The sequence below is a fragment of the Microcebus murinus genome, chromosome 16 (assembly GCF_040939455.1).
Source record: "Microcebus murinus isolate Inina chromosome 16, M.murinus_Inina_mat1.0, whole genome shotgun sequence".
NCBI classification, from domain to species: Eukaryota; Metazoa; Chordata; class Mammalia; order Primates; family Cheirogaleidae; genus Microcebus; species Microcebus murinus.
The window spans coordinates 67,864,804-67,879,002 of NC_134119.1; the positions used below are offsets into that span (position 1 = coordinate 67,864,804).

At 58.7% G+C, this 14,199-nt stretch overlaps 1 protein-coding gene across 1 annotated transcript; it reads right to left on the reverse strand.

Moving 5' to 3' along the window:
• Positions 1-99: 99 nt before the first annotated feature.
• Positions 100-10,781, reverse strand: SLC17A7 (solute carrier family 17 member 7). The gene is made up of 12 exons (XM_012754282.3): positions 10,581-10,781; positions 6,114-6,366; positions 4,768-4,886; positions 4,398-4,512; positions 4,230-4,317; positions 4,009-4,095; positions 3,776-3,918; positions 3,034-3,183; positions 2,753-2,885; positions 2,027-2,137; positions 1,706-1,833; positions 100-1,487 (listed from the first exon to the last, which is right to left on the reverse strand). The coding sequence occupies exons 1-12, from the start codon at positions 10,640-10,642 to the stop codon at positions 1,194-1,196; spliced, it is 1,683 nt and encodes a 560-aa protein (XP_012609736.1). The 5' UTR covers positions 10,643-10,781; the 3' UTR covers positions 100-1,193.
• Between the last annotated feature and the right edge of the window lie 3,418 nt (positions 10,782-14,199).

A 14,199-nucleotide genomic window follows, 5' to 3' on the forward strand; every position in this document is an offset into this window, starting at 1 on the left:
GTCCGAAAGAAGGGGCTGGGACTCCCGGGTCTGAGGGGGGACGGGGGCTGGGGGCCAGGGCTCCTGTGACCCCCACGGCCAATGACAACTGAGTCTGTACACCAAAGCATTTTATTGGGAGTGGGGCAGGGCAGGATTTACAGTCACAGAGACACAAAGACACAACCCTGCCCGGGGAAAAACACCCCTCTCCCCCAGCCCCATTCCCTTTGCTGGGATTCTGTGACTTCTCCTATGTATGTTCCCCAAATTCTAAGCCGAAAGTGGGGGTCTGAGAGGGGAAGGATCCCAGATCTTGAGTCATTTAGCCCCTGAGGGACACAACAAATGGCCACTGAGACACTGAGGGTAGTTTGAAACCACCCGGGAGAATAAAGTGCAAGGAACTGGGGGACGAGGGGCATCTTGAAACCACCATGGGGAAGTTCAATGGTGATGGCTTCAAACCATTGAGTTGATGGACTTGAGCAGCCACTATTTAGACCTGAAAACCACGTCAGAAAAAGTGCATGGGGGTGGAGAGAGGCATATTGTTAAAACTGCCATTTTGGTTTTTTCCCTAGACATGCTACGCTAGGGAGAAGGTCCTGGGAATTCGGTGCTTCCGCAGAATCTGCTGGTAGGGGGAGGAGGAAGGTGGGGGAATGGGGGAGACATGAAACCGCCATTTTCCCTCAGAAACGCTGGTGAGAATCAACCCCTGGAATGGCGGGGATGGGCGATTGGTTGAACCAACTTGGGAAATGCAGAATAGAGTTGGGAGAGATTTGAAACGTCTAGAGGAGGACCTTGAACTTTTCTGAAAGGAGAGGAAGTAATCTCAGGGGTTAGCCTGAGAGCCCCTGGGGTTAAAGGAAAGGGGGACGGTGCCTGAAACCACGAGAGAGAGTAAGACGTTGCACTGTCCATTAAAATAAAGCCCTGAAAGGAGAGATCTTAAACCACTGAGGCAAAACAAGTGGAGAAGGGAACCTTTAGGGGAGTTTGGGTATCTTTGAAACTGCCATCTGCAGCTCCACCACCCCTGAGAGGCAGCCAGGAAGGAAAGAGGGTGTAACAGCACTGGGAACAAGGGAGAGTGCTTCTTAGGCCTGCGACACGACAGAGGAGTGGGGCTCCTTGACACGGTCACTCAGGCCGGAGATGTGTGGAGCAGAGGTCCTGGAAACTGCCATCCCGTGGGAGGCACATGGTCAGTAGTCCCGGACAGGGGGTGGGGGTCTTGGGGGCTGAACTGTGCTGTGTGTGGCCCCATAGGAGGGTGGGGGAGCAGGGGGTGCCCCCGGCGGCTCAGCCTCATCCTCCATTTCACTTTCGTCACTGCCAGCCAGCTGGTCGTGGCTGACAAAGCCACACTTCTCTTCGCTCATCTCCTCAGGCTCCGCCCACGGCTGCTTCTCGCCGGAAGCAAAGACCCCGTAGAAGATGACACCCCCATAGTGCACCAGGGAGGCAATTAGGAACACGTACTGCCACTCCTCCCGAGTCTGCAGGGGAGAGGGGGTCAACAGGGATGAATGAGGTCAAATGGAGGATGGAGAAATGAGTAGAGAGGACATGGCAGGGGGAGGGAGGCAGAGATCCAGAGAGGGCCCGAAAGGGACCAGAAAGGATAGAGGTGGGGCCCCAGTGAGGGTGACACAGCGTGGTCAGGAAGGTAGCATGCATACTTTGGAGGACGAGTGACTCAGGGCCATGCACCAACCTTGTGCTTAGTCATGGCGCCCACGATGATGGGGCACACCATGCCCGACAACGTGCCCACGCCATTGGAGATGCCCATGAGGATGCTGGCGTAGCGAGGGGCGATGTCCAGGTGGTTCACGTTGAACCCTGGAGGAGAGACAACTCAGAAGGTGACACACCTGCATCTCACTCCAGTGATGCCCCCTGGAATATTCCCGAAGCCCCCATCCCCACTCAGTTTAGTCCGTCTTTTGTGAGGCTCGGAGACCCCATTCCTGAACCAGGAAGTTCCCTATAGAGCTGACCACAGTCCCCCAAGCTACAGATCCATGGTTCTCACCAGAGATGGCGAAGCCGCTGAAGCCCACGGCTAGGACGAGGAAGGAAATGGCCACGCCCTTGGAGTGCGAGTAGCCGACCACCAGCAGCAGAGTGGCTTCCATGCCGAAGCCTAGGAGAGGGACGCGTCTCCTACGTGTCGGCCAGGGCTGGGCACAAGTGGCCACACACTGCCTTTCCGGACCTGCTCCCGCCCCAATCCGCCTGTGTGCCCCAGTCTGGCCACCTCCACACCAGGCGCCAGGCCCACATCCCACCCGACTGGCTCTCCCAATCCCAGCCCTGACCGCGCCCACTGGCTTCCGAGAGACTAAACGGACCCTCCGCGGCCGCATTCCCTGACTAGGCCGCGCCCCGAATACACGGGATCCCTGTGCACCTTCTCACCTTCCCTCACTGTCCCCATGCTATCGAGACCCTGTCTCTCCAGGACCCCCAACTCATAGGCCCGCTTCATCACCTAGCTCACGTCCTACCACACCCAGTCTTGGGCAGGCCCAGCCCTTCCAGGCCCCGCTAGGTCTCTCCTCTGCTCCACCTGGGTAGTCACACCCGTTCCGCGCGGTGGCCCTTAGAGTGCAGCATGACAATCTCTTCCATCCAGGTCCCCCCTCATCCCAGCTCCGCCCTGCTGGCCACGCCCCCTGACCTCACCCATGGCCACGCCCACCCCAGCTCCGCACCGCCCTGGCTGTCCCTGATCAGGGCCAGGCCCCGCCCCACTCACCACCGCAGTTCATCAACTTGCGCACGTTGGTGGTGGACATGATGCTGCGGCTCCGCAGGAAGTCAGCGATCTGGCCGCCAATGGGCACGATGATGGTCATGACCAGGTGGGGCAGCGCTGATACCAGGCCCACCTGCAGGAGCAGGCGAAAGGTATGGCGGGGGCTGCTCAGGGCTCAGCGCCTCTGTCTGGTAGGTGCACCACCGGGTGCTTCCTGACTCGGGTCCAGGCCCCGCTGCATCCCACTCCCTCCGGGCCTCCTGTTCTCTCTTGGGCTCTACCTTGCTGATCTCGAAGCCGAACACTTCCTCGAAGTAGGCGGGCTGGGAGATAAGCAGCAGGTAGAACGTCCAACTGCGACAGAAGTTGGCCACGATGATAGCGTAGACTGGCATGGACGTGAAGAAGCGCCGCCAGGGTGTGCTAAACTTCTGTGGGGGGCGAGGGGAGGGGATGCTAAGACTTAGGCCAAGGCTGGGGGCTTCTCCGTGTCCCTTCAGGGACCCCACTGTAGTCCCGCAAAGACCAAGGGATTCCGACCTCATCGAAACCTCTTGGGACCCCAGTGCGCTGGCCAGCCCGTGTTCCCGTGGGGACCGGGGATCCCAGCCTCACGGTGGCACTTTAGGGATGGAGGGGTCCTGGCTCCACGATAGCCCCTCAGGTGCACAGGTGTCCGGCCCTATGATTCCACTCAGGGACTCATAAATGTGGGCCTAGGCATCTCTTATTCAATTAGGCACCCCAAATCTAGCTGCATCCACCCCAAGATCTAAGCAAACCCCCCACATTCTAATCCCGCCTCCGCTGGTTTTAGCCACGCCCTATCTGTGGTTCTAATCCCGCTCGCCTCCCGACCTAACTCCGCGCATGCTAATCCTGGCCTTCGTGGGTTGTAACCTGACTCCTAGGGTCTAGTCCCCGCTCTCCGCATTCCAGTCCTGTCTCCGCCGGGAGTTACAGGAACCCGCCACTAACTTGGATGTCCCTCCCCGCCCCGCCCCCGCAGACTTGGGCGCGGACCGTGAGGGGGTTCATGAGTTTGGCGCTCTCGCCGATGGCGTCCTCGATGTACTTGCGCTCCTCCTCCGAGATGCTGGGGTGCAACGCGGGGGACTCGTAGGAGACGATCAGCCAGAACATGTACCAGAAGATCCCGAAGCTGCCTGGGGGCATCAGGAGGGGAATGGGAGCGCGGTGACAACCAGCCCTGCTCCACGCCAGCGCCACCCGGAGCCAGGTGTCGGGCCCCTCACCATAGACGTAGAACACAGAGCTCCATCCCGAATACTGCACCAGGACCCCGGCGAGGGGCATCGCGACCACCGCCCCAGCGTAGGAACCTAAGGGCGAGGACGCGGGATACAGAAGTGTCGACCCCCAGTCCCCGTCTTTCTGGGGACACAGAAGGACAAGCCACAGCCCCTCTTCTCTCCGAAGCAGGAGTCTGGATCCCCACCCAGCCCCTTCCTCTCACCGCAAAAGGCCGTTGTCGCCAGGCGACTACGTTCTAGGGGTGGCGCCCATTTGCTCCAGATCCCGTGGCAGGCGGGGTATGTGACCCCCTAGGGAGGAAAGAGCCAAAGTCAGCGCGGGATGAGGCGTGGTCGGAACAGGGGTGGGGTCACGTGGGGCGGGGCTTTACCTCTACCAACCCCTGCAGGATCCTCACGAAGATGACACAGCCATAGTGGACGCGGGCCGCCGAGGGGATCAGCATGTTTAGAGTGGACGTGGCCACGATGGCAAAGCCGAAAACCCTGATGGGCACGGTCAGAGAAAAAGGTCCAGCTCTCCCGCTATGCCCGGGATGCTGCCCTTGCCGCCCACAGCAGGCTGGGTGGGGGGCCGTCCGTTCCCCCAGCCCAGGCCTCACCCTCTCTGTGACTTCCTCCGCACACAGTCGCGAGCCCCGCCCTTCTCCAAGACCCGCTCCCAAATTCGAGACCACGCCCTCTATAACCCCACCCACACAGCTGTAGTTCCCGCCCACCTTGAGACCCCCACCACTGTACCTGTTGGCTGCGAATTTTTGGCAGATAAATCCTCCAGGAATCTGAGTGACAATGTAGCCCCAGAAAAAGGAGCCGTGTATGAGGCCGACAGTCTCTGGATCCCAGCTGAACTGGGCTCTCTGCGGGGCCAAAAGGCACATCAAACCTGCCGCCCTGCCCGGCTCTGCCCCTCCACCAATCAGCACCCACAGCCTTAGCCCCTCAGCCAATCAGCAACAAGGAATCCCTCCCACCGCCAAAATATCTGCCAATCAGCGCTCTCTCCATCCCTCTGTCAATCAGAGTCCACGAACTCTGCACTTCCACGTTGCTAGGGCTAGTACCACCTTACAATGGGGCTCGTAGCTGCCTAGAAGCCTCATTCAGCCTGCTTTCTTGCCTCAGTTCATGTCTAGGAGCCCATGTATGAGAATGGCTCTTTCTGAACTGTTTGCGCAGTGACCTGGTTGGGATCTAGGCAGGGACAAGAAGCAACCAAAGGGGCGGGTCAGATTGGAAGAGAGGGGCTTCAGGTAGGCCACAGCCCAAATCAGGATTTTTTCCTGATGCAGGGGGACTGGCACGTAAAATATGGGGACCCCCTGGCGCGGTGGCTCACGCCTGTAATCCTAGCACTCTGGGAGGCCGAGGCCGGAGGATTGCTTAAGGCCAGGAGTTAGAGACTAGCCTTGGCAACAGCCAGACTCCTTCTCTACAAAAAAATAAAAATTAGCTAGGGTGGTGGCGTACACCTGTAGTCCCAGCTACTTGGGAGACTGAGGCAGGAGGATCGCTTGAGCACAGGAGTGTCAGGTTACAGTGAGCTATGATGATGCCACTGCACTGTAGCCCAAGCAACAGAGCGAAACCCTGTCTCAAAAAGAGGGAGAAGTCTGAAATGGGCAGGGCTTTAGGTATAGGCTAAAGCAGACGGGGTGGGATGTAGGCAGGAGCATGGCTTCAGAAAAACGAGGATCAAAATTAAGGAAGGAACCTAACGGGATTGGGATAAAGTAGATATGACCCAGTGACAGGAGTGTGAGGCACAGGAGAGAACAAAATTGCTAGTAGGTCCAAAATGGACCAACTGGCAACATATTAGGGACCTAATGCTGGGGCGGAGTCTAGGTTTTGCAATCAGAGACCTGAAATAGGGGCGGAGCTTTATTTAGAGCAGGGCGGGGCTTAGGAAGGGAGAGCCCTGAGGCTAGGTCAGCGCCTAGGGGCGGTGCCGATGGGCGGGGCTACTCGGGCTGTGCTTGGGAGGGGCGTGGCCTGGGCGCTCGTAGGCGAGCGTGACGTCACGAGGCAGGGCGTGGGCAGGGCTAACAGGGCGCGGCTGCGCCAGGGCTCTGGCCCTGAGCTACCTGCACCACCACGTGGCCCCCGCGGTGGGTCGTGCTGTTGTTGACCATGGAGACGATGGCCACGCCCAAGTTGCAGCGGATGCCAAAACTGATGCAGAAGCCCAGACCGCTCATGATGGCGATAATGTAGCGGCGGGGGAGGCCGAAGCAGGTGCAGTCCACAACCGGAGGGTCCCGGGTCTGCGTCGTCACCGGGCGCCCGTCCGCACTCAACTCTAGTGTCTCCGCACCTTCCTGCCGCTTCTCCAGGAGGCTTTGGGGCAACAAGAGTCAAAGACTCAGAAGTCCAGGCCCTCGGGCCCCGCCTCCCTGTGACACTTGAGTCCAGGGCAAAACCTGCTCTTCAAGACTCAGAATTCTAAGCCCGCACCCCCTCCTTCGCCAGGAGTCCAGGCCCCTGGCTCCCTTGATCCCTCAGGATCCAGAAATCCCGACACCCCCCCACACCTCGTCCGTCTTCCTCAGACCAGGAATTCGGCCCCCAGCCACCTCCTCCGTCACCCAGCTGCCAAGATCCTCACTGAGTTCCCTTCCCCCCCCCAGCCCCGTCATCTCTCTCAATCAGGAGTTTTAGACCTCAGATTACCCTTTGGGATCCAAGAGGCTGCCCTCAACCCCCACCCCAAGGCCCAAATACTCTCCACCCCCCTCTCCCAGATAGGAGTCTATTTGAGGAAGCAAAAGGTGCTAAGGAGATGCTTCAGGAAAGGTGTCAAGAGAACAGATGCTTCTCAGCCACGTCTGCTATATATACCGACCCCCCCCTCCCCTGCTCTGGTGGCATGCCCTTCCCTGATCCAGGCCCCAGGTGTGGAGCCGACATCCAGCTGACTTCATGGCGGCCACCAGAAGCCCATTCCCAGGAATGCGGGGGTGGGGAGGCAGCCTGGACCCTGAGAACCCAGCAGCCCAGCCGGGGCATCCCTGGGGAACCTTGATTCAGGCTGTCCGCCTAGGAGGTAGGGAGGAGGAGTGGCGGGTGGTGTCCTGGCAGGGGACAGATGGCCCTGGTAGGGGGATTGGCTCATTCCCCAGCATGGCTCTCGCCCCCGCCCGTTCTGGATCCAGAATTGAGTCTGTGATGATGAATAGGGTACTTGGAGGGCCGCCTCAAACCAGAGAGGCTGCAGGGAGAGAGAGGTGCCTTGAGACAGGTGGGGAAAGACCCAGAAGGAGGGTGGCAGAGATGGGGGACTGCACAGAGGCCCAGAGAGGGAGGGTCAGAGACACAGAAGAGAGAGAGACCCAGAGAGAGAGGGACAGAGACCCAGAGAGAGGGGGGAAAGAGACCCCCAGAGAGAGAGACCAAAGAGAGAGGGACAGAGACCCAGAGAGAGGGGACAGAGACCCAGAGAGAGGGGATAGAGACCCAGAGAGAGGGGGACAGAGACCCAGAGAGAGGGGACAGAGACCCAGGGAGAGGGGACAGAGACCCAGAGAGAGGGGGACACAGACCCAGAGAGAGGGGACAGAGAGCCAGAGAGAGGGGGACACAGACCCAAAGAGGGAGACAGAGACCCAGGGAGAGGTGGGGACCCAGGAGAGAGGACATAGATGAAGAGAGAGGAAAATGGAGACCCAGAATCTGACAGAACGATGGAGAGACTGGGAGACGGAGGAGAGACGGCTGGGGACGTGATTTGTGAGGTGCAGCCCCTCTCTGAGGCGGGTAGGCAGCCAGGGAATCGGGCTGGATCCCAGGAAGGGGCTAGAACAGATGGAGGCAAGGGAGACTGGGACGGGGGAGGAAAGAACAGCCAGACGGTCTGGGGGGAGGGAGGTGGAAGAGATGAGAGAATACAGCAACCCCTCCCTGTCCTAGAACTTAAGGAGGTGGGGAGAGGCAGTTAAGAAACAGGGGGAGGGGAGAAAAGAGGGCAGGTGGGCAGAACCGAGGGGGAGGAGGAATGAGACCCTAAAGGAGACAGAAAGCCAGGGAGAGGAGGAATTGAAGCCACTAGAATGACAAAGGCAGGATGGTGGGACTCCCCCTCCATCAGAACATGTCAGCCAATGAGATTAGACTTTGACTTAGGTTGATACCAAATGATATTTGACCCTGAAAGTCAAGATGTGATTGCAGCCCCTGAAATTTGATATTCATTATGAGATGTCAGATCTCTAACCAAGGCTTTCAAAACAGGGGTCTCAGTATCTCACATCTATAAAATGGGGGCAAGAGCAGAAATCCCAGATACTAAAGAGGGAAATTCAAGGTGATGGTAATCATTGCAGGACAAGAGGGCCAGCGATGCAGAGATGATGGTGGCCTGGAGGATTTGCAGAGGACAAGAGCAGGCAGGGGGGAGGCTGGATGGAAAGCCTGCCCCCCTCCCTGGACACCCAAACTCAGGCCTGGGGTCTGATTTGCTGGTGAGGAAATCAAGGTGTCTCAACTTCCCTGTCTTTAGGTCTCTGTCTTTGCTTCCCTCGGGGTCTCTCTCCATTCCCCCAGGTCTCTGTCCCCTCATGTCCCTTCAGCTCTCTCTTATCTTCCCATTGTATTACCGAGGAAACTGAGGCCGGGAAAACAAAAGTACCATTCCAAGAACACACACAAGGATGGTGATGGGGTCCAGTCCCTTCCTGGTCCTAAGCATCACCCTGCCCAAGACGTCGCTTTCAGAAAGGAGACAATTTGTCTCATCTCTCCTGCATTCCCCTTCTCCCATGTCCTTGTCCCAAGTCGCCCTGGGTTCCGTCTGTTTCCTGGTCCAAGGCAGTTTCCACCCACTCTAGCATCATTCATCTGGAGGAAAATCTGCAGCCTCTGTCCCAGGCTTGGGAGAGAGACTGACCTGGGTTCAAATGATGGGTCTTGTACACTCATTCATTGACTGCCCCCCAGCTCCAAAACTGAGCCTCAGTTTCCCCAGTTTTGAATAGGGCATCCCCTCCCTCTCCAACCATCAAAGCGAACCCCACACTTCGGACGCGAATACTCTGCTCTGCACAAACTCCCTGCCGGCGGTGCTGGCCAGAGCGACGAGCTCTGGGGCTCTTTGAGGCCCAGAGGGCAGCTCAGAGAGGTGAGAGGCAGAGATGGACCGAGAGAACCCCAGACACAGATGAGAGAGTGAGAAGCAGAGACCGAGGGAGGGGGGCTGAGGAGCACAGTCCTTCCAACTGCCACCCCCAGCCCCCTCCACCAGCACGTCTCTCTCACTCTCCTGACTTCACACTGATGTATTTTGAGAAACTCGTGAAAGGAGGCGAGAAAAAGGGTGGGGAGGGGCTGGAAAACTGGAAAAAAGAAGGGGTGAGGTGAGCATAGCTCCCCCTCCACCACCAACCCCCGTCACTGCGCCATCCTCCTGCCCCCTCTTCTGTCCAGCCCTATTCGTGCCTCCCCTGTTACTAGAGGGGGGGTAACTTCGGAGCTAGGAGATGATGTGCAGCAAGCAGGACTCACGTTAGACTTAGAGAAGGACCTGAATGGCCTAGTGAAATGGACTGAGGGCCAACTAAAGACGTGGTGAGGGCTGTGGGCCAAGGTGACAGGGTCGGAGGGGATGTGGGCAGGTGCACGGGGTGGAGGCCATCTCCTCCCCGCGCTGTGGCCAGATATTTTTAGGCTTTCCCGCAGCTGAGTAATTTCTCTGACTTGGAGCCAGAGCTGGGGTTGGGGTTGGGGCTGAGAGACTGATGGGAGGTGTCCAGACTACCCTGAGGGACACCTAGGTCACCAGGGTCATCACCCTGGCTGGGAGGAAGCCCTCTCAGCTCTAGCCTATATCCTTTGGGAAGGCTGTCCTACCCCCAGAGCCTAAATGTCTAGGCTGCAGCTCCTTTCTCCCCAGGGACCCAGGATAGCCTGGCTTCTCCCAGCTTAACCCCCCTCAAGGACAACGACCCACGGGCCCCAATCCGCTTTAGCTGCAGATTAAACTCTCTGAGAGACAGAAACTGAAAAGGACATGGGGAGATGGAGAGACCCAGGGTGGGAGAATAAAAACCCACAGAGGGGACATAGACCTAAATAAGGGGTGGAGGGGTGACCAGAGATCCAGGGAAGAGGAGGGACCCAGAGGGGGAACAGAGACTTAGGGACTGAAGGAGATCTAGTGAGAACAATGGCCAGAGAATCAGCGAGAGGGGGACAGAGACAGATCTAGGGAGAAGCAGAGATCCAGAGACAGGGAGCGGAGAGACCCAGAAAGATAGGTGGACGGGGACCCAGAAGCGGGTGGGGGAAGGGTCAGAGCCCCAGAGAGAGGGGGACATCTAGGCCCAGAGAAAAGAGTAGAGCCCGAGATTGGGTGGGGTGCAGAAAAATGATCGAGATAATGGACGAGACCAAGCCAGGGAGATGGGCGCCGTCGGAGCTCAAGGGAGAAAACTGAACAGATGGGTGGACCCCCCATGCCGGAGTGTCGCCCGTCCATCTGTCCGTCTGCGCCCAGGTGGTAATGCGAGTCCTCCTCCGATCCTCACACTCTTGCCCTCCCAGGACCCCACCACGCTCACCGGTGCAGCTTCCCGAGGGCACGACCCGCTAGCTTCCGAAACTCCTCCTGGCGGAACTCCATGGTGGCGGCCCCTGCCGCGGGTCCCCCCGCCCGCGGGCCCGGGAGGCCGCGTCCGGGTTACCGGGGTCCGCCCCGGCCCGGCCGGCCCCGCAGCTCCGCTCGGGGGGAAGGAGGCTGCGAGTGCCGGCAGCCTGGGGGCTGTCACTGGACTCAGCGCCGGGGGCGGGGCGGGGCGGGGCGGGGCAGGAGAGGCCCCGCCTCAGCCCCGCTAGCCCCGCCCCTCGCAAGCTAGTCCCTCCCCCTTTTCAGCCCTCTGTCCCTGCCCGCCCATCCTAAGACCACGCCTTTGGTTCCGAACGCACTTATCCGAGTTGCATCGCCCCCAATTCTGTCCCTTCCCCTCGTTACTTCCCCGTATTCCACCCCCCAGCGCCTCCTACCCGGGTTTTCTCTCCTGTCCTGAGTTCTCATCCCCACCTGAGACTTGTCCCGCGCACTTCGGATGCCCCCAACGTCGTCCCTTACAGTTCCATCTTCCCCTGGGGTTCCTCCTGCGTTTCGTCCCCCTAGACCTACCTGTCGCGATTTCTGTGCCCTCCGGCTCCACCGCCCCACTCCCCGACCTCTGACCCCCCACCCCGCAATTCCCTCCCCATCCCGCGTGGTCCCCAGTTCCAACGTTCTCATTCAGACAGTTCTTTCTTTTCTCATTCAGGGGAGTTCTTTCCCCTCTATTCCAACCCCGACTTCGACCCGCCCGCGGTCCTCCTCTAGTGCCCCCCGCACCCTTGCCGATCCATCCACTCCCCAGTTTCCATCTTTGCCCCACCCCTCCATTCTATTTGCTCTCTGGGCGTGTCCCTCCTGCCTGCTCCTTCTCCACCTGGGTTTCATTCCCCACCCCATCTCCTTCCCTCTGAGTTCCACCCCCTGCACTTATAGCCCCCCAGTTGCCAGTTGCGACCCCGCAGTTCCCTCCCCACTCTGTGTTCTCGCCCCACTCCCCTGGGATCTGTCCGCGCTCGGAGTCCTCCCCTAGCTCCCTGGGATCTATTCCGCTCTTCCAGGTCTGTCCAGACTCTCAGGTTCTGTCCCCACCCCCCGGGATCTGTACCCGCCCTCTGTTTCTGGCCCCTCCCCGAGCTCAGCCGCAGCCCCGAGTTCTGCCCCTTGCGCGGAGATCTGTCCCTGCTCCGAGTTCTCTCCCCACGCCCTGAGTTGTGTCGCCTCGGGCTAGGATCCTTCCCGGTCCTCGGAGTTCTGTCCCCGCCCCTGGATTCCAGCCCCGCCTCTCTGGAATAAATCCCCAACGCCTCCCGGGCCCCAGCCTGCAGCGGTGCTGCCCCGCCCCTTTCCCCAGACCCGCGCCTCCCCGCGCGGAGTCCGCCTCCAGATCCAGGCCCGGAGGGCGCTCCTTTACCCACCGCCTCCCCGCGTCCGGCCGCAAATGCATTTGGTATTAAATTTTCATGAAGCGGCGCGCGAGGGCGTGGGAGGAGCAGACGGCGCGGCGGGCGGGCGCCAAGGACGGGGTGCCCGGGAAGCCACTGGCCTCTCGCCTCCAGCCCGGGCTGGTTGGGTCTCTGGGTCCCACAATTTTGTCTGTGTTTGAAAAAGCTCCGGGTCCCCGGAGAGGAGGAGGCTGCGGGGCTGGATTCTTTGGTCTGAGGGAGGAGGGTGGAAGGGACAGGTATTCCGGAGCCTGGAGGAGTAGCCGGCGCAGCCGTTCACTCGCGCCACCGTGTGGCAGCAGAGGCCCGGGCCCGGGAGCGGAGGCGGCGGCCATGGCTCTCGGCCAGGTGCGAGGGTGGAGCAGATGGTGAAGAGGAGGCAGTGGGAAGAAGGCCCCGCCGCTGCCAAAACCAGGGCCTTCGCCGGAACCATCACCATGGAAACCGAGGAAGGAAGAAAAGACCCAGACCCACACTTTTTCAGGACCTGGGAACTGGTTACTCGCTGCGGCTCACACGGAGAGTCTCCTCCAAACTACAAGTCCCAGCGGCTGCTGGACCTCACAGTTTGCTTGAGAAGGGCCGAGAAACCCCGAAGGCCCCTGGGAGATGTAGTTCTCTGAGCTACAACGTAGCTGAGGCTACGTTGCGCCCTCTGGCGGACAGGACGCCCACGTTCGCGCATTCATTTCGCGTCCAGACAGACCCTACCGAGTCATCCCTCTACCTTTCTGACCTCGTCACCATCCACTCTCCCCTCCCTCCCAATTCACTCCGTTCCACACTGGCCTGCTCGCTGTCCTTTCAACATTTACCACTGAGGCTCCTCCATCTACTTCCCTTCCTAGGACTCACTAAAGAAGGGGAAGGTGTGGACCATTACTCTTTTTTTTTTTTTTTTTTTTTTTTTTGAGACAGAGTCTCGCTTTGTTGTCCAGGCTAGAGTGAGTGCCGTGGCATCAGCCTAGCTCACAGCAACCTCAATCTCCTGGGCTCAAGCGATCCTTCTGCCTCAGCCTCCCGAGTAGCTGGGACTACAGGCATGCGCCACCATGCTCGGCTAATTTTTTATATATATATCAGTTGGCCAATTAATTTCTTTCTATTTATAGTAGAGACAGGGTCTCGCTCTTGCTCAGGCTGGTTTTGAACTCCTGACCTTGAGCAATCCGCCCGCCTCGGCCTCCCAGAGAGCTAGGATTACAGGCGTGAGCCACCGCGCCAGGCCCGGACCATTACTCTTTAACTCAGAAAATATTTGAGTCGCTACCGTTTGCCAGGGGTCGTCCCCGCCACAAGAGACCACCAGAGGGTGATCTAACTCAGCCAGGGAAGATCAGAAAAAGTGCGAAAGGTTTTCCAGGAAAGTTTGATAAAAGGAATGGGGGTATGGCAGACGTAGAGGGGAGCAGGGAAAGCACACCCAGCAGAGGAAACAGCACTTGCACAGCCAGGTGGGGAAAGCCTGCTGGTCCGAGACCCTACAAGGAGTTTTGGTGGGATCGTGATATGAAGCAGGTTTCCAGGTGTGGGCAGCTCATCACAGGGCAAGGCTAGGGATCACATCACCAAAAGGGTCAGGAAGCACCCCCTCAACAGGGCACCCACTGCACAAGAGCTGAAGACATTTAGAAATGTCCTGAGTAGGCCAGTGCGGTGGCTCACGCCTGTAATCCTAGCACTCTGGGAGGCTGAGGCGGGCGGATTGCTCAAGGTCAGGAGTTCAAAACCAGCCTGAGCAAGAGCAAGACCCTGTCTCTACTAAAAATAGAAAGAATTAATCGGTCAACTAAAAATATATAGGAAAAAATGAGCCGGGCATGGTGGTGCATGCCTGTAGTCCCAGCTACTCGGGAGGCTGAGGCGGAAGGATTGTTTAAGCCCAGGAGTTTGAGGTTGCTGTGAGCTAGGCTGACGCCACGGCACTCTAGCCAGGGCAACAGCGTGAGACTGTCTCAAAAATAAATAAATAAATAAAAAGAAAAAAATAGAAATGTCCTGAGTAGATGTACTGGAGACAAGGAACAAAGTAGAAGGAACTGCAGAAACTAAGAGATGTGAAAAATGGGCGTGGTCAGGACACTGTTCAATAGGATCAGGCCCCAGTGAGAGGAAGAGGTCAAAAGGGGAATGAGGCCGGGCGCTGTGGCTCACGCCTGTAATCCT

What these genes read in the sequence shown, in the direction of transcription:
- SLC17A7 (XM_012754282.3), bottom strand. Translation starts at nt 10,642, where the DNA reads ATGGAGTTCCGCCAGGAGGAGTTTCGGAAGCTAGCGGGTCGTGCCCTC. An exon ending in GCCCTCGGGAAGCTGCACCG is followed by an intron (nt 6,367 to 10,580) that starts GTGAGCGTGGTG and finishes GTTGCCCCAAAG; the next exon opens with CCTCCTGGAGAAGCGGCAGG. An exon ending in GGCGACAACGGCCTTTTGCG is followed by an intron (nt 4,096 to 4,229) that starts GTGAGAGGAAGG and finishes CCTCGCCCTTAG; the next exon opens with GTTCCTACGCTGGGGCGGTG.